Source organism: Cavia porcellus, unplaced genomic scaffold (genome assembly GCF_034190915.1).
Source record: "Cavia porcellus strain 051 isolate PalLab524CR breed Dunkin Hartley unplaced genomic scaffold, mCavPor4.1 scaffold_12, whole genome shotgun sequence".
Lineage (NCBI taxonomy): Eukaryota > Metazoa > Chordata > Mammalia > Rodentia > Caviidae > Cavia > Cavia porcellus.
In genome coordinates this window covers 41536780-41563886 of record NW_026947495.1, presented here as the reverse complement: position 1 = coordinate 41563886, position 27107 = coordinate 41536780, and the positions used below count along the sequence as shown (strand labels likewise).

Here is a 27107-nt window from a genome sequence, read left to right as displayed (position 1 = left end):
CATTGGCACTCAAAGCCTGGTGAAGACATAATGAATGCCCTTGGGCACAGAGCTTCACTCTTCATTTACTACCATAAACATGCACTGGGGATCATATTTTCTGATAAGATTTGTTCAGCTGGTTGGATCTACCATTCTTAGGCCAAACAGTAAGCAAACCAGTTGCAGAGGGGTAACCAATGCCAATCAATTCATATTTGTTACTGAGAGTTGTTACTTTAGGCTTTTGATAACTGGATCAAATCAGCTCTATAACATTTATTAGACATTTTGTAACTGACATGATCATGGCTTAAAATTCTAAATCTACAGGGATAGAATCTTACACTGATGGAAGCTTTTGGTCAGGGCAGCAGTAATAAAAATAAAGAAGGATTACAAAAGAATTCAAAAGAGGAAAAGCTAAGAGTACAGTTCAGAGAGATGTTATGAATGAAGAGTATTTACTGTGCATTGAGAGTAGAATATAAAGGAAATGGGAACAACTGATGCTAAAGTACCCATAGTACATAAGAGAGAAAACAATTTATAAATTCAGGCAAGTGGAAGAGCCAACAGTGACTTCTGTTTCATAATCAGTATCATTCTCATCATCTCCTCTTACTATCTATTTAAATACCACCTCATTAGTGGACACTCAAACACTAGAGATAATTGAATGCTTTTAAGCCAAATTTGAATGTTTACATGAATACATTATATTTTTATTACATCATGTTTGACCTAATTCACACTCCTATCAACATATACAAGTTGCATCAACTCTGGGGATAGGAGAGGTTATTGCAAATTGCTTTTTTAGGACAGCAAGTAAGAAAATTGTACTCTTCAAGTCTTCAAATCCCCAATAATTATCTTATGTACATTATTTAGGTGTCTGTCACAGAGGACTGTGAGAATAATTACTTAATAAAGCACTCTTACCTTGTTAGGTCCTAACTGCAACCCTAGGAGACTGTTATGATGTAACAACTGTCATTATTTTATTGATTAGGGTACCTAGGTTCAAAAGATGTCATGAATTGTACATGATTGTGCCACCACCAAGAGAACGAGCCAGGGAACATTTATCCAGGTCCTCCTGGGCTGTTCATCCCTGCTCTCAGAGCATACAGTTTATTCTTTGTAACACTTTCCCTACAAATACTGTTATTCTTTAAAGGCAAACTGATTGAGCTGCGTATTGAAGTAACAAGGAGAGAGAGGGATTTCACAGCTGTTACGTTACCAACATGAAAATACTAATTTTTGAGCCATAACTGAAAGTTACAGAATATGTTACAGAAGAGTCACTGAAAACTAACACTCATGCTATGATGGATTGCACCAGTTAAGATAAATTCCAAAATAAAAACAATTGGGAGTCAGATTCACTAAATGTAGAGAATACAGATTCAGTGGTTAGGTTCAGTATTGACCTCATGGAAAATTTGATTCGGTTCTCATTAAGTTCGATTTGTGACCAGAATTATGGAAAGAATTAAGTTGGTGAGCCAAGGTAACACTGTAAGTTTTTCTAGTTTTCAAGGATTTTTGCTGCTACACCCAGTCTTTTGGGGAACTGAACTATTAGACTTGTAACTGCCAACATATAACTACTTATGTCACAGAAAAGTTTCTAGGAAACTATAGAAATGAATATTGAGCAAGATGCTTCCAGAGCTCAAAGACAGTAGGGGGTTTGTAGTTTATATGTATTATATAAAATATGTATATTATAAAGAATTTTGGATTTGGGGGTCTGATTTTGATAATAAACATCTTTAGAAGACAAACTCCTGCTTTGTCTTATTGAAGGATTTGTAGGGCTCTTTTTCGTGAGCTCTACTTCATGCATGTGTATTTTTATTAACAAATAATTTGTATTAGCAAATGAACTTGTGTTTTTATTGGACAATAAATCAAAGAACAATTTATTGCCCAGACTTTTTTCCTCTTTTTTTAATATACTAAGCTTTTTTACTGTATTTTTAAAAACTTTAGTTGTTTAGAATGGTGTTATAGAAATGCTTTTATAATGGATTTAGAGAGTTATAAAGAATGTGCATCTATTAGTGATCCCTTCAAGTTTTTAGAACAAAAAGTGACTATCTGGCTTGTGTAGAATTAGGGAATTTAATTTTCATTTAAGTAGAATAGAATCTTTGGACCTACAAAAAATATTCTAGAAGGTTGAACTCTGTCCCTAAAAGAAGCCACTTGTCATTATATTTGGACCATTCTGGAATAGGATAGTATGTTTCTACCCAGCAACTCCATTCTTAACACAAGACACCCAGAAGCACAATAAGCACACAAATGCTATTCCATAAGGAAAGGGAACTGCCTGTGAGTTTTTGTGCCTCAAAGCTGCATTTGACAAAGGAGACTTAGACATGGGGTTCATTCAACTTCAGCCTGATCATCTCAAGGCCAAGGTTATTGTGTCTGCACTTGATGGCATTGCTTATATCTAAGGATTCAAAGTTGCTGGAGAAGAAAACTGAACTGAAAGAGAATTAGGGAGTCAGATGACTGTCCGTTGGCCTGATTCCCCAGGGAACTAGTTTAAACCCTTGTTGCATATAGAATCCTGTGGAACTTTTTGTCTCAGTTTCCTCCTTGGTAAAAGTGAAAAAGTTGTTCCGTCCGTGTTTTCCAACATATTTTAGCAACTGAACAAATTTTTGCAATGAAATTAAATATAAACTCCAAAGTAAAAAGCAGAAATTCAGAGATGTTTGGCCTTGACCATGGTAAAGCCAACTGGTTCTCCAAATGATCTCTGAGGTATTTCTTCAGGATTCTTGGTTTCTGCAGAGAACAGTTTAAGGTTGCATCAAATAGTTATTAGGGCCTAAAAATTCCAAGAATAAATAAATTTGAAATGTCTAGGCCACCTACAGCATATAAATGCAGTACAGGCAAGCAATGTTTTGCTTTAAAATGGTATTAGAATTTTTGCATTAAGGAAGTGCTTTTAAAAAGTAGTTTCCAACCATTTGTGAAAAGGACTATTTTAAGTTCTCCCAAAGACTTCAGGTCACTAGAGTTAGATATTAAGTCTCTTGACAGTACTGAAAGTATTGTTCCAAAACAGTTGTTTGTGATTAGTAATCACTAATAACTCCACTCCCTTCCCTGCTCCAACCCCAAAAGAGTTTAAACATGGAAGAGAATGTACTGTGTAAAAGGGAAAGGGGGCTACTTTCCTTGTCCTCTTTCTGGAAATTCTGACAAACTGCAAAGATAAGGATAGAGAAGGGCCTGTTGATGGCAGTAACTGGCTGAGGAAAGCAACTTTGTATTTACAGGTAGATTATAGACGGAAGTTAAGCAATCTCAGTTCAAAATAAAGTTTTTAAAATGTTGTTTCAGATGGTCTCAATTGATAAATATCCAAATAGACCCCTTTCTCCTTTCACTTACTATGTTTTTATTCGTTTCTTATATGACTACAGGAAATGTCCTAATTTACTACAATCCTGGTAGCATACTCACTTTGACCTCATACTGTCTTATGACTGCTGCAGAATCTTATGCCTACAGAAAAGAAACCATTTTCTCACAATCTAACAAGTAAAGCTTCCCATTGGGCCTGTGGAGAAATGCTTCATGTGTCATAAATTAACTATCAATAAGTTAATTGTCCTTGATGTCAAAATAAAGAGGATTTCTCCCTTTGGCTAGCAGCGCTGAAATTCTGGGGCAGAGTTTTTGGGTTCTGAAAGTCTTGTTCAAGAGGAAATTGCTGTGACTTGTAAAGAATTTGCATTGTTGCTTCCTAGAAAGAGCATGCTTTATTCATATGTTTTGATTTCCTCCCAGTGTGATGTAATGCGTGTTACAAGGGGAATTTGGCAAGGCAGGCCATAATGGAGGTAGAGCATTTTTACTGGAATAGTTTATCAGTTAAATAGCCAAAATCTTTCCTCCATTCTGCTGTGCTTGTGTTTTAATATATGCCAAAGCCTGTTTTAAATACTTGTGGCTAATGCCTGCTATACTGTGGTTCCACTGTAATATGTGAAGTGGTTTTTATACATGGTGGTTATAAATTACTTGCAGAGCCCCATAACATTTTTACTGGCTTGTTCTCTTCTATGTTCCTATTCATAGGATATCAATAACGAGAGTGACAGCTGACATTTCTCTTGCTAAGAGGTCTGTCCTAAATAATCCCAGCAAGAGAGCAATAATTGAACGTTCGAACACCCGGTCCAGTTTAGGTAAGATGCACAAAAGTGGTACTTTCAGATCAGGATGACACATGGAACATTTGTGAACAATTGTCTTCCCACTTTGCTTGTTGATGGGAGTGGGGAAGTGCTAGATAACTAAAGAGAATACTGACGTGAACACAAAGAGAGCAGAATCCTGTATCGAGTTTTTTCCTGTCTGTCTCTCTTCCTCCCTCCCTTTCTTCCTGTCTGCCTCCCCTCTCTGCCCTGACCCCGCTCAGTTAGCTAATTAGTGGTCTGGTGGGAAGAATCCTCAAGGGACTCTCCTAGTCCATTATTTCCTAACCGTATGAAACCACTCATCCCCAATTTGCCTAAGCTTCTCAATGAGGCACACGATATCTGTCATACCTAAGTCACAGCTGACATGAAAATAAATGAGATGTTTAACTTTCTCAGATCTTTAGAAGAGCTAAGTAGATAATGGTGTTCTATTGCTTCTATTGCTAGTTGGTGGTATACAGAATAGTCACACCTTTAATTGACTATTACAACCACCATTAATAACATGCAGGGAATTTAAACCTGTCTTTTTTTAGGCTACTAATCACCATGACAGAAAAAAGGGTTTGAATGAGCAGGGTATGGACAGTGAGATCATGAATCATATTACTCATTCTGAAAGCTTATTCATGGACTCAGCAATTGTTAAAAGAGAAGTAGAATCCTTCCTAAGAATCTCCTTTGCTTTGACATTCTGAGGGCAACTTGTTTTAACTAGAAAAGGCAGGGCTCTTCCATGCCGCTACATTTAAAAAAAAAAAACTACTGAAATGTACTCTATAGATGAGATAAGATTTTAAAAAGTGACTTTCCAAAATAGAGTGTTCACTGAAGACTCTGCCTTCATCCTGCTGCAGGGATTATGCAAGTGAAAATAGAATACAAAGCAGCATTTCTTTCTATATTGTGCTATAAAATTGGCACATATTAATTGCCAATAAATATGTGTAGGATATTTGCTTTGTGGAGAAATGCTCCATTTACTAAATGAAATGATTGTCAACGTTTGTGAAGGATAGAGGGTTCTTTCTTTATAACTATGTTTAGAGCCTTCTACACGGTGAAACATTCTTATAAGAGCAATAATTTTTGCTTATGTCAGGTGACCATGGCAGTATCAGTGATGCAGATTAGATACCTGAGTAAAATCCAAGTCTCATGAGTTATAAGGACCTTAAGTTAAAGATTTCTTAAATAAATATCTCTTCTCTGTCGTACCTTATGCCCTCCTTTTGACTCCTCAAAGTACCCTTGAATCACTCTTGCCTCTGATTTATGATAACTAAAAAACACTGAAAAGGGTAAGTGAAGATGCCTCACTGCTCCAGCCATCTGCACTGCCAAGAGGCTGCATGAGTATTCCCTCAAGTCAGTCCTTATAATCTAGTCACTTGTCATCCAAATCAGTGGGGTGGGTTTTTAGGTCACTTATTTTTACCTTTATTCTGCAAAGTCATATACTAACAGCCATTGGAGTTAATGATAGTCTATTATAGTAACTACTATATGCATTGCATGTTATTAGCTTGTTAATTAACATTTGTAGATTCCTTCATCCAGTGTTTAGTGAACACTTGTTATGTGCCCTGCATTATACTAGACTTAGGAAATGCAGGCATGAATAATCAAAGCAAAAAGAAAGAAGCGACAGGTGGTAAAAGATACTCCATGATGATGAAATTAGCAACAATCAAAGGGATAAAGAAGAGGGATAGGGTTAAGAGGTGTGTCAGATGTCACAGGAGGTACATTTGAGCTGGTTCTTCAAGGAACACAGGAATGTACAAAAATGGGAAGGAGTGGTGAGGAAGGGGAAGTACACAAGGATCCAGATGCAATATATTATGTACTAATACCTCAATGATTCATTGTGTGTTGTAATCATATATTATAGACAAAAAGAATTGCATAACTAAGAAACAACTAGATTTGTACATAGGCTTAGGAAAGGAGAGTAGGTGTGATTTGAGAGCAAAGAAGAGACTGAAAAATCAGATTGAAGCCAATCTTTTAGGGCTCTAGTATACCTTGCTAAAGAGAGTGTATTGGTTAATTTTCTCTCATTGCTAAGACAAAATGCCTAACGCCCAAAATTAAGGAAGGAAAAGTTTATTTAGCTCACCATAATCAGCTGGCTTCAAGGCAGGGTGGCATGGCAGGGGGGCAGCAGTTAAAGTGGCAGAAGACTGCAAAAGCAACAGAAGCATGGAGGAGGAGAACAGGCCTCTTTTTCTGTCTTATATTGTAAGCAAGTTACACACACACACACACCCGCAGGTATAGCACTCACACCATCTCTGTGCCCTCCTTTCGCACACATGAGGATGTTTACAAAGTGAGGACCCTGGCCCCCTGCTGAGTCCCTTGGTTAAACTCCTAAACTTTCCAAGTTGACACAATGTATGAATCATTATAGTGAATGTGATAATACATTCCATGAAATGTTTATAGCGTATTGATAGTTGTTATATTGCAAATTTTTCCAAAGTCAAATAAGTTTGGAAATGATGAAGTAAACAGTTGACAGTTTTTTTTCATAGCAAGACTTCTTAAAGCCTTTAAGCTAGAAAGCCTAATATACATCTGAAATTCCAAAAGAAGCTGTTCCACTATAAAGCATATCCTTTATCTAAAACCCCTCTTTTCCATAGGAAGTCACATAGGATTACTCTTCCAGGGTATTCATTTGTGAAATGTTACCATGGGCCTAAGGAGCAACTACCATATTTAAGCATGGGAGAAACATGAAAGGACTTGGTTGTAGGGGAGATCATTAGATGCTGGAGGTGTGGGCCCAGATAATTCGTGATCAGGTTATAGAAGTATTTATCAAGGGTCTCCAGTGTCATAGCCTGACTGTTCAGAGTTCCATTTGCTTGGAATAGGATTACAAACCCTCCATTGGTAGGCCTCTGAGAATCAGGTAACCAGGATTGTTTGGTTTAGTTGAGGCTTTTTTTTTTTTTGCTTTTATGAAAATAAGCTACATAGATAAAAATGCATTTTTCTTCCTCGTACCTATAATTTACTTGTTAAATTCTCCGTACATGTTATCCAACCATGGGGCTTACCCTAGTGTGTAGCTTGGCCCTAGGGCCTCCTGCCTCGCTGTAGCCGAACTCCACCTCCCTGCCTTGCCAGAGTGCCCATTGCCCAGAGGTTGCATGTTGGCTAACAGTAGATGTGCCTGCCTTCTCCTCCTGTCAGGAACCACACTGGCCAGAGTAACATGGCCCAGATATTTCCAGGTTATTTAGACAGAGACTCAGAGCATCTTAGGGTTCTTGTATCTGGGCAGTCCAGTTTGCATCACTGCCTTTCTGTTGCTTCAGAAAATATAATATATTCAGATTTGAGGTTAAAATAATAGAGACGTCTTCTGGTACAGTGCTGGCCAGGACTTCCTTAAGCCACATGGCGGGTTAATAAAAACAATAAATAGAGCTCATACCCCATCATTCCAAGGCTGAAACTTAATATGGTAAAAATTGACTTTATTTTCCAAATTTCTTAAGACAATTTTCTTTTTTAAAAAATGTTTCGCACATGCCAGAGAAAAATGGAGAATGTTTATTGTTCCTAGCAAATGTAGAATATAATTTCAGAAAAATTTGTTGAATAAGCCTACTTGTCCTTAAATTGGTATCTTCAGAGCTAGTCATCTGGCAAAGCAACATGCGGTCATTCTGGCCTTTGGTATTAGGTATGAAAAACAATAGACATATTGGATTTTTAAAATTCATAGTGTTTATTGTGCATAATAATACACATAGAAATATTTTCTCTGTGGATAGAAATATTTTCATACAATTTGCTTTCTCTATAATGTTACATTTCACATGTACTTTACTTCTTTTTTTTTTTTTTTTAATCGATACCAGGAATTGAACTCATAACTGCCTGTTTGCAAGGCAGGTACTTATGCCACTGAGCTAAATCCCCAGCCCCTTGTACTTTACTTTTTTCCTAAATGTCTCAGATTAATGAAAATTCTTTAGAACAAAGCAACAATCAAATACAACAAAGAAGAATCGCCATAGCTATATAAATAGCTAAATATTAGGATGAATATAGAAGAAGATAATCAACAGAACTACCTCAAGTTTTCCCACCAACTCTCTGGTTGTATGCAAAATTCAATCTATTTTCTTATCTTTGGAAAAGATCTTAAATTAGGCCTATAAAAATTCAAAACTTTTTTGTCATGTAGACAAACATCTGAAAGATGTACTGTTTCTTTTTAATATAAACAGTAATTAATGAGAATAACCAGTGCCTGTTGTTTTTCCCTTTAGCGGAAGTACAAAGTGAAATTGAAAGAATCTTTGAATTGGCGAGATCTTTGCAACTAGTTGTTCTTGATGCTGACACCATCAATCACCCAGCACAGCTGATAAAGACCTCCTTAGCACCAATTATTGTTCATGTCAAAGTCTCATCCCCAAAGGTAATTTAATTAATTTCAAAGGTAATTAATTTCTGTCTTAAGGATTAGAAATGCATTTCTTTTGAAATATTTATTGTTGTGTTTTTTATTAATAAGGTTTTACTGAGATTCTGTTAGTAAGTATGTTTTAAAACGGTGTGCAGGTTGTAGGAAATTTTGAGATAGCAAATAAAGAATAGTCTATTCCTTCAAGAAACTCACTATTTTGTTCCCAAACCAGATAGTTAGAAAGTATATAACAGAAACAGAAAATTAACAAAGGTGAGGAAAAGTAGGCTCTGACTTTTCGTAGACTATAGATTCTATCTTGCTAAATTTCTTGGATAATATTGTACTAAAATAAGCTGTTTTCTCTCCCCATTTGGGAGAAGATATGCTTTAGGAAAATGCCCATATTAACATACATATACATAATGTGAAATGTCATGTAAACGTCTCATGGAAGTATTATAGACCTTGACATTTGTGCGTAGGTTGGGTGCTTTGAGGAAAATGCTTCTGCTGTGATAAGCATAATTTGTGATGGATCAATATAGAGCATACAACTAGGGGAGAGAAAAATAATAGTAAGACCATCCCAGATTTGTCTCTTGATTTAAATATCCTTTTATTTTTAAAAAATGATGTTCTTAAATGAAATGAATCAGACACAAGTTTAAATATCAGATGCTTTCTCTTACTGAGAAACCTGGAAGAAAAATAAAGAGCAACATGAAAGATAGATAATAGGACATAGAAGATAGATCATTCTCAGAGGGCAACAGGATAAAGAGATAGAGGGAGATGAGGACGAAAGGGATAGAGAATGAAAAAAAGGAATTAGGATGTGTCATATACAAGTAGCAGTCCCACACAAGCATTGTAAGCATTGTGTACCACCAGCATGCCCCCCCCCCCAGAAAACAGAAGAGGGTCAAGAGATGGAGCAGGGGAGAAGGAGAGAAAGGGGATGAAAAAGAAATTGGGATGTGTTATTTACATGTGCCAGCTTCCCACAAGGAATGTAAACATTATGTACTACACACATGTACCTAGTAAACTGAAAAAGAAAATAAAGTTAATGTGAAATAGATATTCCTGTGAAGTATTACCTTAATAATCAATTTCCTTTTAGTGCCTTCTATAATGTATTTTATATACCTAAATTCAAACCCTAACCCTTTCAAAGGTGGAAAAAGTGTGAGTGAAGAAACTGTGTTTCTCCAAATCTAAGATCTTCAGCCTTTCATATCTTCAGGCAGTGCTTACATGCAGTAACCTTGGGAATCTTGATTTTGGGACTCAGCAGAATGCCTTGGCCAGCACAAGGTCTCCCTGACCCAGGGAGACCCAGGTCTTCTGGGAACTCAAGCTCCCTCTGCCACAGTGGAGGAGAGACCAGCTCCTTCCACTGCTCCAGTCACTGTAGCACCCTAAAGTGTGGGACCAGGGGCACTCATCAGCCTGTGAGCTCAGGTATCATGGAGCGTATAGAGAAGCACTAAGTTAGCCCTATTTCAGCTAACAGAAATATTAAATAAAAGGAGAGGATACACTTGCAACAGTGACCAAAAGACAGATATATCAATTTAAGGATAAGATTACACCAATGCAAATATTTTGCCTAGATTTCCATTTATGAATCAGTCTGATTAATGTAAAATTAAACTGAAGTGTCTCATTAACTGTAGTTGACAAAAATAGCTGAATAAATGACTTTGATATTTATCTAACATGGAGTTGGTGAGCCAAAATATTACTCAACTGAATAATATCAAAATATTACTCAATATAAGTGGCCTGCTATAAACTAGTTCCTCCACTTTGGTAAGACTCTCTTTAAAACGTCAAAGAGATTTCAAAATCTAACATGGGAACTCAGAATCTCACCAGCACCTTGGGTGGACCTAGAAAAGGATGAACTACACTGAAAGCCAGTGTAAGCATCGTTCTAGAGTTTATACAGTATTTGATTGCTCCCATTGTATTTCCCCTTTATTAATCCTCAGGGCTAAAGAGACTATTAAAAAGTTCCTGGTTTCTTTGCTTTTTTCAACTCACTGACAGTACCTCAGACTCATGTCTTCTTCTCTCAGGTTTTACAGCGGTTGATTAAATCTAGAGGAAAATCCCAAAGTAAACACTTGAATGTGCAATTGGTGGCAGCTGATAAACTTGCACAATGCCCTCCTGTGAGTATAATCATTTTTTTCTTAATCATTGTTAGCTAGTTAGAAGTGGGTTGTTTTCTCCCTTAATATGAGCAGTGTCATTTGGTGTGTTGTCATAAATCTAAAGGATTTCTTGGGATAAGTTATGGCTGTCACGTAGTTTGTGCTTAAGCATCTAGAAAAGGATGGTTGCCCGCCTTGTAATAAGAAATAAGTGTGGTGGCTGATACCCGCTCTCTTTCCTGCTGTTTCCATTACGTTACAAATGCTCTGGAAAGCATTTAGCATGCAGCGTCCAGCTATGTGAACACTTTTTAAAAAAATTTTATTTAAAGGAAGACTAAACAAAACAGAAAATGGGTAGAAATAATACATACTTTCAAAGAAAAAAATAAACAGTAAGAAATCACTAGTTGATGATTCCAGATTGTCCTCTCACAAATAGTTATTCAAGATACTAAAGTGAAGCATATAAAGTGGGGATTCAAACAGTGAGACTGCAACCGGTTCTGTTCAACTATCCAACAAAAACTTAGAAATATGGTTGTCAATCCTATACACTTAAACATACATGCAGTTATCCATATCTTACATTATGTTGAAATTGAATAAACTCAAGCAGTCTAATATTACTCTGAAAAAAGAATAGTACTATTGCTGGGTTTCACATTATGACACTCCACGATCAGCAGTGGGTACTTTAGTGTCTCTTTTTCTTCAAACTTTCTGTTCATTTCAACATGTGTCATAAGATCAGTTCTCATAAACTGTAGATTCTACACATGCATGAGTCTGAACATGTATTTCTATCCTTTCTACATCAGAGGGAGAAACAAAACAAAGCAAGACAAAACAAAACATATTCCTATAAACACATGAAACGAAAAAGACATATAAGACCATTGTACAAGGAGTTCTACCATAGTTCCTGTGTTGTCTCTGGTTATCTTCAATAGAATTGGCTATATCGTCAGACTTAGTATAATTGAATATATCAGTACATAACAGTATTAATAAAAACCTAACTTTCTATACATTATAAAACTTCAAAAGCAGGCAGTTATCAAACCAGAATGTGTATTGTAGAGTCTTGTCATCTTCAATGTAGTTGCTTATACTCTCAGACTTGATACTATCAATCATATCAGTTTTGAATAAAATCTGTTGATACCAAACAGCAATCAAACAAACCAGATTTAACAAAGATCAGTCATGATAAAACAGTATAATTCATACAGGGTTCCAGATTAAGATAATAGGAAATTAAAGATGATTACTGTGCTATATCCTGATGTTTTTGGAATAGCTGTCTGTGCCCTCAAATCTAATGCAAGTAGACAAAATGGGACAGAATAAAATCTATTAAAAAAAAAAAGAATAAAATCTGACTAAGCAGAGTGGTGTGAGTAATGGGGGTTTTAAATCATGATACTCTATTGACAATATCTTCTGCCATCTTTTTTAGAACTCTCCCTCCCCTTTCACTTCCCCAGGGTACACTGTGCATTATTGGGTCTGACCAAGACCCTTGGTTTTAAATTGGGAGGGAGGGGCAGACTGCTATTTACCTAAGTGGTTCTAAACCTTTCCTCTCCTGGACTTGATCTCTAATTGTATTCCTTTACCTATTAAAGCCTGTCTTTCCAACCTATCCACAAATACTGGTCTAGTTGCCCCTATTACTCTGGTATTCTGTCACATAGAGCATTGTTTTTTCATACTTGATTTTCAGTCCATGAACTCTTTTTCATGTTAATTATATTTCCTATAAATAGCATTTTGGTGGACCCTGCCTCCTGATCTACTCGATGTGTGGTTCTTTTTTTTTTTAATTTAGTGTATCAAGGCCATCTATATTAGAGATTATAACCAACCTTCTCTGCCTCATTTCTGTTATGCTCTTTTTTTGCCATCAGTTGTCTGCTTATCTTCTTTATTCTGTTTTCTGCTCCATTCATTGAGGCCTCTCTGCCACTGTTCCTGGAATCTTAGTACTTTACTCTCTCTCTAGAATGCCCTGCAGTATTCTCTGTAGAGTTGGATTGGTGGTTGTGAATTTCGCAAGTTCCTCTTTGTCTTGGAAGCATCTTGTTTCTCCATTAATTTTTAGAGACAGTTTAGCAGGGTATATCAATCTGGATTGCAGGTTATTTTCTTTCAGGGCTTGGAACATTTTGTTCCAGGCTCTTCCTGACTTGATGGTTTGTGTCGAGAAGTCTGCTATTATTCTGATGGGCCTTCCTCTGTAGGTTATCTGTTTCTTGTCTCTAACAGCTTTTAATATACTGTTCTTATATTGAATTTCTGGAATCTTGATATTATATGCCTGGATGTAGCTCTGTTTTGGTTCTAGGTGGCTAGAGTTCTGTATGCCTCATATATCAGAATATCATTTCCTTTTTCTATGTTTGAGAAGTTTTCCTTAATTATTTCTGTGAATAGCCTTTATAGTTCCTTTCTTGGTACCCTGCTTCTTCATTTACATTCTTTATTCTCAAGTTATAGATCCTCTTGTCATTTTCTAGCCTTTGTATTGTTACTGCTTGTTTCCTTATTATTTTTAAAAAGTTTTCCCTTTCAACATAGAGGTAGGTAAAGAGTTCATGAACAAGAATCAGACCGCATGGGAAATACTTCCCTTTCATAATCCCATATTGCAAAACTGTCCTCCAGTTTGGATAATCTATCCTTAATTTCTTTCAAGCAGATTTGCCATCTTTCCATGGAGTTTTTAATTTCCTGATAATCTCTTTGAATCTGCCTCATGTATTCTCTATTTGCTTTATATTCTTCATCAAATGGTTCTCTCCTTTGTTTGAGTTCCTCCCTTCTGTCTGTGTCTTCTTGAGGGGTGCTTAGCATGTGTCATGGTTTATGGCTGTGTCCCCTTGGCCTCATGAGTTTGCATTGTGCATTTGTAATTGGTTCATTGTCTAGTGCTTGGATTGATGATGTCAGGGCTACACCCACATAGGGGTGGAGCCAGGATGTGATGTAATGGCAGGAAGAAGGTGTGTCTTGCTCTTTGCCGGTTCTGGTTTGCTGTTTGCTGCGGCCCAGCCATGCCTGCATGCCTTGGAGCCAACTGAGTATGGACTAAAACCTCCAAAAACTGTAAGAAATAAACCTTTCCTTCCCCAACTTTGGGCTTCAGGTATTTTGTCTCAGCGACAAGTAAAAAGTAACTAAGACAGCATGTCTTTTATTAATCTTCTTATATCTTGCTTTACTTGGCTAAATATTTCCCTTTTGAACTCATCTATGAGGTCCCAAAGATATCTCTTTATGTCCACTGGTGCTGTGTCTGATATTGCATGTTTGCTGTTCTCATTCTCCTTTGTATTTACCTGTCCTGGGTCAATGTTCTCAGGGTTCGGACCTGGGGACATTTTGTTGCTGCTTCCTCTTCCCATCTTTTTTGTTTCTTCCAGGAGGCCCCAGTTTCTTTTTTTGTTGGTTACAATTCTTCTGAAGCACACCGGGTAGGTGACCCTTCCCACTGCAGTGTGCTAGTGAGTTGCAAACAGGGGCAGCGTATGCTGGCCCCTCCCCTCCAGATCAGTCCAGCTACTGAGGCCTGCACTGTATTACTGTGTACCTCCTCCCCTCTGACTCAGTCGAGATTCTGCGGCTTCACTGTGCTAGTGTGCGCTGCTGCCATAGGGAATTGATTTTGGATAACCTATTGGGTAGTTCTGTTCGGAAAGGGAACAACTGACTGAAGTCACTGCTGCCCCTTGTACTTTGCCAGTCCTGCCTGGTCCCAGAATGTCATCTGCTGGAGCCCCACAGGTCGATGCAGGCTCCCCGCCAGCTCAGCTTTCCATACGGCTGGCCGACCCCCGACCTCAGTGTGACTGTGCCTCCATGAGTCAAAGTAGCAGGACCTCAGATGGCTCGGCAAGTCTCCCTGCAGCGGGAGCTCTGAACCTTTAGCTGTTTCAATAATAGCACCTTCTTCTCACCTTAGTTTCTTCTTGGGACGAGAGAATTCATCTCCCTCTGTTTAGGGCTCCCCATGCTGTATTATGTTGAATTCTAAGCTGACTATCTCAGGGAGCCTTTGTAGCCAGCTGTTATCTGTCCGCCATCTTTGCTCCCTCCTAAGGCAAGCATGGAAATGCATGGGCCGGGAATTGAACCGGGCCTCCTGTGTGGCAAACAAGAATTCTACCACTGAACCACCCATGCAGCGATTGAACACTTTTTAAAATGAGAGGAACAAAATAAAAAAACACCAATTTGGTTTTCCTTTAACTTTTCTGCCAGAAGATTCTAGCAGGCATAAGAGATTATGATATTGAAGGTCAGGAATTGAATGGAACTAGAGGAGCCTTGTGGTTATAGCAGATGAAAGGGTTAGAGTTGAGTGAGATGAAAAATTCTATTATAAAAACGTTGTCCTTGTGCTATTGCCAGAAAACAGCTGCTGCATTGGAAGGCAAGCAGTGGTGGATGGGATTTGGGTGAGGAAATTGCTGTCACAGGGCACTGGGTAACTGGGTGACCAAGTGAATGCCTCTAGTTATTTAACCTACTATCTCTGCTTACATATCTCTAAAGGAAGTGTGTAACTGTATTTTTTACTGAATTGATTCACTGGATTCTTTATATGCTTGTATAAGGATTATTTATGTCCTATGGAATTGTAAAATCCAATTCAAATGTTTAGAGAGGCAAACAGCGTGGCTGTTAAAAGCACAGAATCTAGAGCCAGATGGCCAGGTTCAAGTCCACACTGACTACTTTAATCTTGGGCAAGTATCTGCTACAGAGGATTGGTATAAAAATTCAGTGAGTGGGGTGTCATGGCTGCCCTGACCACAACGTAGTGCTGAGAATTTCTGTCCCGGCTAGACTGCTTACTGAGACTTCTACGGCCTACAGGCCTCATGGAAGGATTCTTGCAGACCGGAAAGACACACAGTGATCTTTTAATATATTATGGAGGATGTCAAAGATGTAAGATCTAGCCAATTGCTCAGTACACACAATTAAGTTGCCATTTGACTCTTCCGGGAGAACATGGCGGACAGATAACAGCAACTACTGGCGGCTCTCTGAAAGACTCGGCTCAGAAGCCAGGAATGGTGCGGACTAAGGAGACATAAGCAGGTGGAGATATGTTCTGCTGACTCAGGAACGAACTGGGCTGAGAGAAGCCAACTTGGAATGCGGTCCTGGTGCTAAAACAGGAACAGAAAAGACTCGGTGTGGAGGCTGGAACCGCGCCATTGTAAGCCGCGATTTGGGTTTCCCGCCGCGCGGCGGCTGGCTGCCTCTACAGCGGCTCGGCAAGGAGAGAGATGCGCAGAAGCTCTGAGAACGGCAATCTGCGAACGGCAGGGAGGCGTGCACTGACTTGTGGTGAGGTGAGTGAGAGAAACTGACACTCTACCACAGTTTGACTCCAGCAGAGGACTTTCTGGGCCTGAGCAGTCCTGCGGGAGCAGGGCGCGGTGGCGACTCCAGCCACACATCCCCCTCTCGGGCGGGATTGGTGAAAAGTGCCTGGCCTGCGTGACGCTGCCGGCGGACCTGGTAGACTGTCCCAACCCAGATCCCAGAGCCTGACGGTGGCCGGGAGGGGAGACGCGTAGGCTGCCTGGTCCGTAACTCCCTGGTGCGCAGCGGTGAGCGGGAACACCTAACTGGCGCAATTCGATCAGGCTGTGGCTGACTGGGAGAGAAGCTGGGCCTCTTATATAAGCTTGCATATATAAGGAACAGAGAAGAAGAGGCAGCATGGGAAGAGGCAGCAACAAGAAAGGCTCCTTGGCCCCCAATTCTGAGAAACAGGCAATAGCAGACACCGCACCAATACACATAAGGCACCATATAGAGAGCCTCATAGACCAATTCAGGAATGAAGTTATCAACGACCTGAAGCTAGAAGTATGCAGAATAGTTAGAGAAATGCTAAGCACCACCCAAGAAAAAACAAGTGATGGAATGGAAGAACAGAAAAAAAGGGGAGAATTGTTTGATGGAGAAAACAGAGAAAGCATAGAATACGTGAAGCAGGTTCAAAGGGACTACCAAGATACTAAGAAGTCTATCGAAGACTGGCATAACAGCTTGAAAGAAACTAAGGACAGACTATCTGAACTGGAGGGCAGACTTGTAATATGGGAGAATGAAATGAAAAACTTCTTAAAAATAACAAAGAAACAAACAGCAATAATACAAAGACAAGAAGATGATAAGAGGATCCATAACTTAAGGATTAAGAACATAAAAGAAGAAGTAGGGATGCAAACAAGTGAACTACAAAAGCTACTCACAGAAATAATCCAGGAGAATTTTCCTAATTTAGCAAAAGGTAAAGATACTCAGATGTATGAGGCATACAGGACCCCAGCTACCTACAACCCAAACAGAGCAACACCCAGGCATATAATAATAAAAATTCCAGAAATTCAATACAAGAACAGAATATTAAAAGCTGTAAGAGACAAGAAACAGACCACTTACAAGGGAACACCCATCAGAATTACAGCAGATTTCTCTGCACAAACCATCAAATCACGAAGAGCGTGGGGGGAAATAATTCAAGCATTGAAAGATAATAATCTCCAGCCAAGATTGAGATATCCTGCACAACTGTCCCTGGAAATTGATGGAAAAACAAGGTGCTTCCAGGATAAAGAGGAACTGGGGGAATTTGCAACCACCAATTCAACTCTACAGAAAGTATTGCAGGATATTCTAAAAAAAGAAAAATACAAAGAACCCAGAAATAGTGGTGGGGAGGCCACAACAAATGGAGCAGAGAACAAAATGAAGAAGACAAACTGACAGCTACTGACAGAAAAAGAGCTTAACAGAAATGAGGCAGAGAAGATTGGATGATAGGAACAGCTATTTTGGAGAAAATGACATCTTAATAGGTAATACTGATTTAGTATCATCTTGTTTTGAAGTCTCATCTAGCTTTTGTCCTTCTGTCTCCAATGGTCTAAATAGGCTGTATCTTATTGGATTTTATTATGTACGATAGTATAAGCAAAAACCTTTTAAAGACAAGGAGATTATACAGAAACCATTGTTCATTTTCTGTTAGTCGATTCTAAATACTCTGTAATGCTGTCATTCTCTTGAATGGTTTTACATTGTTTTGATATACTTAATGCTACAGTATACGAAGTTGTACTCAAGGATTTCAAAGAAAGAAACAATATGGTAACTACTTTTAGGTTAGGATTATCTGGTGGTGAAACACTATTCTGCTTAAATGGTTATGTTTTGATCTGCGCTGTTTCGTTGTTATGCCCTCTTTTATCTCAATCTCCACTCCATTATTTACTTTTTTATCTTTATCCTTTTAATTAAAGGAAAAAAATAGCAGGATATATTATAGTAACCCATTTTGACTTTTCATTACCTTGATTTAAAGCCCTGTATTACTCTCACCATCTGGTTTTTAACTGATGTTCCCCTATTCTGTTTTGCTGGATAGTATCAGGTTCGAAAGTTTAGGCATCAGCTGTGAAGATAATGAGATTCATTATGACGCCCATTCTTGTTGACTTTTAGCTATTTTTGAAGACCTACAATGTCTCCAATGTTTTGGTTTTGTCGGTTTTATTCTTTACTGTTTTGTTCAATTGTATTATAACTAATGATATAGGCAATTCTATTAGAGATAGCGGGAGACATTATGGTAACCATTGTTGATCACCTGTATTATGTTTTTACATTATCTATCATGTCCACCCTTTTGACTTGACCGATTCTGTTCTGTTATGTCACATTTGGTTTTACTCTCTTCCAAAAAAGTAATAAGAACCGTGGGAGCAATGAAACCCAAAATGTGTAATAGTCATGGTACAAAAGAGAGGAAAAGAAAGTGCTCTAAACTATATAACTGCATGTATATTTAAGTGTATAAGATAGAAAATGATATCACAGAGTTTTATTGGATCAATGAACAGAACTGTTTGCAGTATCATTGATGGAATGTCCACTTTACAAGCTTTAATTTTGTGACTTGAACAATTATTTCTAAGATGACAATATGTAATCCATTAACTAGTGATTTCCTACTGTTCATTTTTTTTCTGTAAATCTGTATAACTTGTACCCTTTCCCTGCTTTTTTTTTCTTTTCTCCTTAAATAAAATTTAAAAAAAAAAAATTCAGTGAGTGAATTTGTGATGAAGCTCTTAATAATGCCTGGTGCACTGTGTACACACTGTCTGGGGTTTCTGTTCTGTTGTTATTATCAGGTGTACTTTGCACCACACCATATCTGGTTGGTTAGAGTCTGTTAGGACTGGTGCCTCCTGGTTCACTCTTGTGTCTCACTTTCCTGTCTCAGTGGTCCCATAATAGGTATTTGTTAAATGAGTAAATAAATGAAAGAACATACAGGAAGAAGTATAATAATGTGTTCTTTTATTAGATATTTATAATAGACCAGATGGTATACTGAATACTTTACACTAGATATGTATAATCCTCATAATAGTCGATGTAATCCTCATTTGATAGCTAGCTGCAAACAAAAAGGTTAAATAATTTCATACAGCAAATTAGGATTAGATCTAGATCTGTCTCAGCCAATTTCTTCTCCTTCCAATCCTATACACCATCTCCTCCCTCCTCCCTCTCTTTCTCTCTCTCTCTCTCTCTCTCTGTCTCTCTCTCTCTCTCTCTCCTTATCCCTCTCTCTCTCTGTCTCTGTCTGTCTGTCTGTCTGTCTGTCTGTCTTTCTCTCTCTCTCTCTCTCTCGTTTAGTCACCACCCCTGCAAATACTTTGAATACCTTGGAGTCTGGAGTTTTATGTTACAAACTTTAGTGTCACATTTCCTGCTAATGATGTGTACTTAAACAGTAGAAGGTTTAATTAAAGCACTTAATGATTATAAAATAATATATTTCCCTGCCTCTGACCCTTCACAATAACGGAAGATAATCTTTTTTGTCCAGCTATCAAAAGCTAGGAACTATGCCGATGTGTCTGGTTTTTAGACCAATTTTATATCAGTTTTATATTCTGGGAAACAGACATCCAAATAGAAGTAGAAATTCAGGAGATTTACTGGAAAAATGCCTTTCTTTTTATGAAAATGAGTCTAATTAACACTTAGACTAATAATTACTGGAGCAAATACTTGTGTCACATTAAAATTGAGTTACTTTAGCTCCTGGATATGTTAATCATTGAGTAGGTATGAATTTAGTATGACTTGTAACCTCTGAAATAGCTGGGACTGAGAAAAAATACGTGCTTACTTAAATATGAGTAATACTGTGAGTTACTTTAGGACTTGTCCCAGGTTAGGAATCTTAAACAGCCACATGCATTGGAAGACAGCCTTTCCCTATCATTATCTTAGCGGGATAAACATCTTTGTTTCGTGTAACTGGTCAGATAACCTGGCATTTAAAAAAGTAGTCTGAATAAGTAAAGTTATTTTGTACTTAAAATTTTCTAAACATTTGATATTGCTTGAATAGTATTTGTAATGTTCTTATTTTGGTACACATGAAGAAATCTTCAGATTATGAAAGCCAGCAGCAATTTAAGAATGTGTCTGCATTTGTTGCTTTACTTCAAGACTATAATTATAATTGCCATCCATAGATTGGTGATCACTGTGTCATTTTAGTTCCTTTAGGAGAGTCTGCCACTTGCTTAATTGGCCACTGCATCTCCAGCCTGAAAAGTCAGCAGATTTCACTGATGGTATCTCATATTGCAAAGAAATAAAAGGCAATGGTTTTTTTGGAAAGGAAAGTCTAAAAGAACACTGAAAAATGTTAACTCTATAGGAAGAGAATGAATCCTAGACTCACGGACTACCAGAGCAAAAAGGGACCTTACGGAATACTCAATATAGTATCTTGTAGCACGAGTTCTTTACAATGCAGGTTTAATGTGATTAGCAGCAAATTGTATGAAGAGAGTCCTAGTACCAAATAAGTTTGAGAAAACACTTACGCAGACAGACATATTCTGATTTCATTACTGCAGAACCCTGACTGCGTTGGTGTGCCTGTACATTTCCAGTAAGATAGGACATACAGAGTGGCCACAGATCTGTTTTCCTGTGAGTCTCATGTTTCATGAAACACTTAAGAGGAAAAGACTGATCCAGTCCAGTCACTTCATTTTACAAATAAGGAAACTGAGAGCAAGAGAGTTGAATTGGCTTTCTAATGGTTATATGCCTTGGCCAGAGTCACCCTACGATCTCGGTCTCCTGGTCTAATGAGACTCTCGATGGTTGGTGACAATAGGTTGGTTATTATATACCCTTGGAGAGGGAATCACAAGTTTCATAGGTAAGGCTTTCTCTGGGGAAGGGTGGGTCTCAGAGGGAGATTAGTATACGGCCAGATTAGTGTTTGTGTGCCATACTGTCTTCTTTGCAGAACTAACCAACTCTGCCTTTGAATAGCCATTGACAATATGCAAATAAATGGAAGTAGCTGTTTTCCAATCAAGCTTTGTCAAAGCAGGAGGCAGGCCTGATTTAGCTAGCTGAAAGAAGTTGCCACTGCTATTCTAGAGTGAGTTATGGTTATCTCTTACTGTGCTAGAAATTACTCTGTAACGTAGTGACTTCATACAGTGACCACATGGTAGAATTCAGCTGGCAGCTGACCTCAGGCCTCAGTAGGGATGGCTGCTAGGGATGCCAGCTTCTCTTTCTCTCCTGGTTGCTCCAGTCTCTTTCTATGGGGTCTCTTTCAGGTTTTTCACAGCATAACTCCCAGGGCTCCAAGAACAAGGATTCCAGTCTCTTAAGACCTGGTCTTAGATACCAGTACAGCATCATTTCCACAGTATTCTGTTCATCAAAATAACTGCAATGGCTCCCCCAAATTCAACAAAAGAGGATATAACCTCTCTCAGTGTAGGGGGTGCCAGAGAATTTATGGCCACTTCTAATCCACCATAGAAAGATGATCTGGGAGCAAGAGCTAGTAGGATAGAGATAAAAAGAACCTATAGGACTGGAACTCACAAGCTCATCTCTTTCTTTTTTTTAATATGACCAGGCTGATTTGCTTATATCAGTATACATCTGTATACCTCATTTTTAAATTTCATTTGGCTTCTCCCATGTATTGGTGCCCTTTTTCTTTTCAGAGAATTTGAGAAGTACGTTTTAAGAAGGCCAAGTTCAAATTGCTCCACCAGTATGGTAATGAGAATTGTATAATTCACAGTGAGAAAAGCAGATGGACAGACAATTGAATATATAAATGAAATGTAATCCTTTAATCCTACTTAGTTACAAGCTGGCTTGTGTTACCAAAAACTGATCCTGTGGCTCTTTGAGCTGTATAATGGCTGTGTGTGTGTGTGTGTGTGTGTGTGTATAAAATGACATTGATCACTCTTTCTGCAAGAAGGAAACCCATCTCCTCAGCAGATTTCCAAACCTCTGACATTACACTAGCTACAGTTCTCTCCATCCTGCTTTATTTTCCAGTGTAAATAGACTCAGATTTATTCTATTAAGCAGAAGAGCTCTGAACGGAGTGAAGGAATGATAGTGCCCAGTATCTTTGGTCATATTCCTTTCAGTGGAAATTTCCCACTTCCCTTTCCTAGTGATTTTATTTAAATTATTTAGAATCATGTGGCTTCACTCATCTACTTGAAGTGTTCTTCCTGTTGGTGCATTCATCATTATAGAGCCCCTGAATATCTATCGTTTAATTCCTAACGCTGTGTTTTTCTTCATTTTTATTTTAATGTAATACATGTAGATATTAATCAAAAAGTAGAAAAAGCATTCTTTCTATAAAAAATAAAATTTCATAAGAAAATAGAGAATAACATTAGTATACTATGTACTGTAATCTTCAAAGAATAGCCAAAATTTATTCAGAGCACAAGTCACAAACAAAAAACTTTTATTAAAAAAAAAGACGGTAGCATTATTTAAAAAAAAGACTTTATTTTCAGTGAACTAACAAACTAGTAGCATAAAGGGAACAAATTTGAAAAGAAGCATAATCGATTTCATATGCAGTATTTACTTCAGGAAACGACCTCAAGTGGGATCCAGTTTTTGGCAGTCTAGAGAGAACTACATCTTTTCTAGGGATTTCATGTGCTTTGTTTGTTTCTAGAGTTCAGAACAGTTCATTTCCACCAGTGCTTGTAACTCATTAAATTGATATGAATTTAACAAAAACACTGGGTGCATTTTCTGCAGACAGTAACACTGGCAGATATTGTTATAGTCTTTGAAGGATAAGAATAGGCAGGACAGAAGGAGGTGGGGGAGAAAAGCATGTTTAGGTTCATGTTAATGTCACAAATATGAACTAGAGTCAAAATTACTATGGCCAGGCATGATGGTGTGTACTTGTAATCCCAGCACTTTGGAGGCTGAGGCAGGAGGATCATCCTGGCTACATAAGTGAATTTAACACCAGCCTGAACTACAAAGGCAGACCCTGTCTCAAAAAAAATGAAAGAAAAAAGTCACTATAGTCTTTGCTTTTGTATTATTGCCACCATTAGTGGTAAACACTGGTTGTTTTTCCTGTTTAGCACATTAAAATGCAAACTATCTCAGACTGCTAGAACCCCACAATACTGTCAGCTTTACTTTATCCCCCCAAGACCTCCTACATCTTTTTAGAAAATCAAAAGCTTTAATAATATAAAGAATGTAGTTTTGACATGAAGGAAACACTGGTTTGCTGTTTTATAATTAGCATTGCATGTTGTGACATTGTGACATTTTATTTTACTAAATAGTAAAATTTGCTCGGGATTTTCACATTGTAGCACTGAAAGGTCCCCAGCAACATGCAACTACCAGGAACCAGGAAGGCTGGCCATTTCAGGTGGCTTCTCTAGGATAGGTTGGCACGTCTTACTTCATGCATGGAAAATGGCTGGTAATTGAATACTTATAATTTCTTGTTAAAAGATTTCATAAATCTTCATTTTCTTATTACAACTTCAGTCTTTTCTTTGCTGCTGTTGTAGATCTCTGGATCAACTATAGGCATATTTTCACTCTTGGTTGTTTACACATAATGTTTTAGTTTTGTTTTCTTGAAAGAGCTAACCCTGAAAAGGGGGCCTGCTGTGTCTGTATTTTTGATGGTTTGTTATGATTTCTGCATTACTCTGTATTTCTTTGGCAGGTGTACCATTCCTGTCTTTTTCAGCTGAGTATCTGTCCTAGAATGTCAGAGGTGTTCACTGTGGCAGTGCTTTGAAAACGACTCCATGAAGGGCTTGGCAGCACTGTTCACCACCTATGACTTGTGAATACTTCTCTGCATCTCTGTCCCAGGTGGTGGGCCCAATAGATTCCATAGTAAGAGCTGATTAGACGTGAACTTTTAAATTATAAAAAATAAGCATAGCTAGTTTGATAATTCATTGGGTTGTTTTGCCTGGAATTTGCTGTGAGTTTTTAAATTCCCCTTGTGCTGACTTTCTAGCACTCTTGGTGTATTCAGCTGTGTTATTTTCTTTTCTTTTTTTTTTTTTTTTTTTGTCTTTTTTCTTTTTATCGGTACCGGGGATCGAACTCACGACTGTCTGCTTGCAAGGCAGGCGCTTATGTCGCTGAGCTAAACCCCCAGCCCCTGCTGTGTTATTTTCTAAACAGAAAAAAAATTGTCACAGATATGCAGGCTGTGAAATTCTTCCTGGTTGAAGATAATGTACATATGTCAGTGTTCATTTAGAAGGTGCAGTTTGCTTTCTCTGTGCTTTTGAAAGCCTAAAAGCAATTTCAAATCATCTCCCTTCCTATAGCTGTGTTTTAGTGTACAAAAGCATGGTTTTCAAGTTATGATCAGACTTAAGCAAACAACCTTGTGCTAATGTATACAAATTCTATGCATCGGCAAAGAGAAGCACTTTATCAAAATTCCTCGTAATTAAATGTGTTTAATTGCATCTACCACGGTGACAATATAACCTGCAGAACAGCCTCAGCCTTCTGCAGTGGGCTCTGTTTCCCTGGTTGTGCCCTCTTTGGGCTCTGCAATTCTGGCTGTCATTGTCTGGAACATTTGGTCCTGGGATCCCTGAAGGTTCATTAACTTGGGGCTTTAGAAATGCAAAAAAAATGTCTTGATGGAACTAACCAAACTCACAGTATAGAATGAGACCTATGTAGTCCAGTTTTGTAGTGGACATAATACAGTGGAATAATCAGCAGGCTCTAAATCACATGTGGTCTGGAATTTGTGTGAAAAGTTGGAGCCTGCAATAACTGAGAGGAGTCTTTTATTTAGTGCTGCCTGTTTTCCTCTTTTTTTCTTCCTGTTTTGTCTGTCTGTGGAAGCTTTGGGGATGTAGCTATCCTTGTCCTGACTCAGGTCAGCACCATGATGCCACTGTTTGTATCAGAATGTTATGGAAAATTTTCAGACTACCTTTGTGACTGTTGAAAGTTTATATTAAGAGAGGATCCTTTTGATGGCAAATGACAGGAAACTCTATTGAGTTATCTCAATGGGAAACTTACGGTAAGGATATTTGTTGCTGGAAGCTCTAGGAACTAAATCTTTTTTCCTTCATGGCTCTTTCACTTTTTAATTGTGGTTGTGCTTCTCTTCTTTTTTCTTTCCTCTACAGATAGAATTCTTTAACTTACTCATAATTTCCCTTTCTTTATGAGTTCAATTTTCACAAGCCTCTCTGGGCCTTCTTCTAAATCCAGAACTTTTAAGCAAATGTTAGTCCCTTCAACATAACAATGTTTATTCCAGTGATAGAATTGTTGCCTAAAACCTTGTGACCTTAATTTTCTTCTCTCATTTTCTCAAATGAGTAGAGTTCAACTCTTTAATGATATAGGAACAAAAATGTGAGTATATGTGTTTTCACTATATATTACCTATAACATCTTCACATTTGCCTTTGTAAATAATGAAAGAATGAAATATGTAAGTGGGCACTCTTACTTTTATACAAATATTCATATTTGCACATGAATAACTGTAACTCTTCCCTGAACTTTAACTTTAAAACCTAGCCAGTTCACCTTTCAAGTTTGATATTAAGTGCTACATAGATATGAGAAATACTGCTGTTTGCCTTTTGTAGAAATTTAAGTTTCATCACCTAAAACAGAAACTGGAAATGCAATGGATTTCCTTGTCATCTGCAGGAAATGTTTGATGTTATATTAGATGAGAATCAGCTCGAGGATGCGTGTGAACATCTGGGAGAATACCTTGAGGCGTACTGGCGTGCTACGCACACCACCAGCAGCACCCCCATGACCCCACTGCTGGGGAGGAATTTGGGCTCCACTGCACTCTCACCATATCCCACTGCAATTTCTGGGTTACAGGTATTGTCACCTTTTCACTCATGTTTTTACAACCTTACTTTTAAGATTTTATAAAATCATGATGAAGTCAAAGACTGCAGTTGTCCTTAGTCTGAAAAGGGGACACAGTATATTTAAATGATTTAAATGATTACCTCATTATGATTTGTTCCAGAGACATTTTGGAAAACTTCATTATCTGTGAAGTCATAATGGATTTTACTTAAATAAACTAAACTTAGACGTAATACCTACTCAGTACCACAGTCTATGACTTCTGCATGACACTCCTTACAGGTTATATAATCCTGTAAATATCAGGCACCATAGCCAGCTAAGTGATACTTGGGAAGAGATAAGCCTGTTGACTGCCCTGAACTGTCCCTGCCTCACAGACTTCTCTGATCCTGCCATCTTCTTTGCACAAGATAGAGCATGATCCAGTGACAGGACCCTGAGTTTTCTATGGGAGGGGTATTTACAGACCCTCCTTGCTCAATGGCTGCAGTAAGCATCTTTAGGGAACTCCAGTTCCTTCCAAGGCAGCCCAGAGTCAGGAGCTGCTCAATTCTGCTGCTCTGGTGCTGCACTGAGAACTAGATACAGGGAACCAGAGGCAGTAAGACACCAAATGACCCTTGTCTTTCTGCATTAATTATTATTTACCACTTATCAAGCAGCTGCTGGAATGTGGCCAGACCCCCACTGATTGAGGAACATGTAGTCAATTGAGCCCTCTTGTGGCCTTACTAGCTTTGTTTTAATGGGTTCTAATGATAGCTATAATGGTAGATCATGTGGAGTTAACTCTGAGATAAATGGCACTCTCTGAAATGCTATTAAAACGGTATTACTCTGCTGCAAAATTGCATCTTTGTAAGCAGAAAAGCTTACAAAAAAGATAAATTACTTTTGAAGCTGAAAATGAACATAGGAATGTATGAGTGCAATGTATTGTCTATACCTCTCTGTCTGTATCTATATTTATATGCACCAGGACATTTTCTTGCC

The 27107-nt window shown here is 38.1% G+C and overlaps 1 protein-coding gene and 1 non-coding gene across 8 annotated transcripts in view; one reads left to right on the top strand and one right to left on the bottom strand.

Annotated features, from left to right (window-relative positions):
* Cacnb4 (calcium voltage-gated channel auxiliary subunit beta 4) overlaps positions 1–27107 on the top strand; it is a 266101-nt gene that overhangs the window by 231051 nt on the left and 7943 nt on the right. For 6 of the 7 annotated variants that reach the window (XM_063259088.1, XM_063259089.1, XM_013142607.3 and 3 more), the window contains 4 exons: positions 4099–4208; positions 8519–8670; positions 10746–10841; positions 25932–26117. In XM_063259088.1, the coding sequence (XP_063115158.1) occupies positions 4099–4208; positions 8519–8670; positions 10746–10841; positions 25932–26117 (544 nt within the window). The remainder of the gene's footprint in view (positions 1–4098; positions 4209–8518; positions 8671–10745; positions 10842–25931; positions 26118–27107) is intronic. The other variant, XM_063259090.1, reaches the window with a different exon arrangement.
* Trnag-gcc (transfer RNA glycine (anticodon GCC)) lies at positions 14942–15011 on the bottom strand. Its single transcript has one exon. It is a non-coding gene; the product is annotated as a tRNA-Gly (tRNA).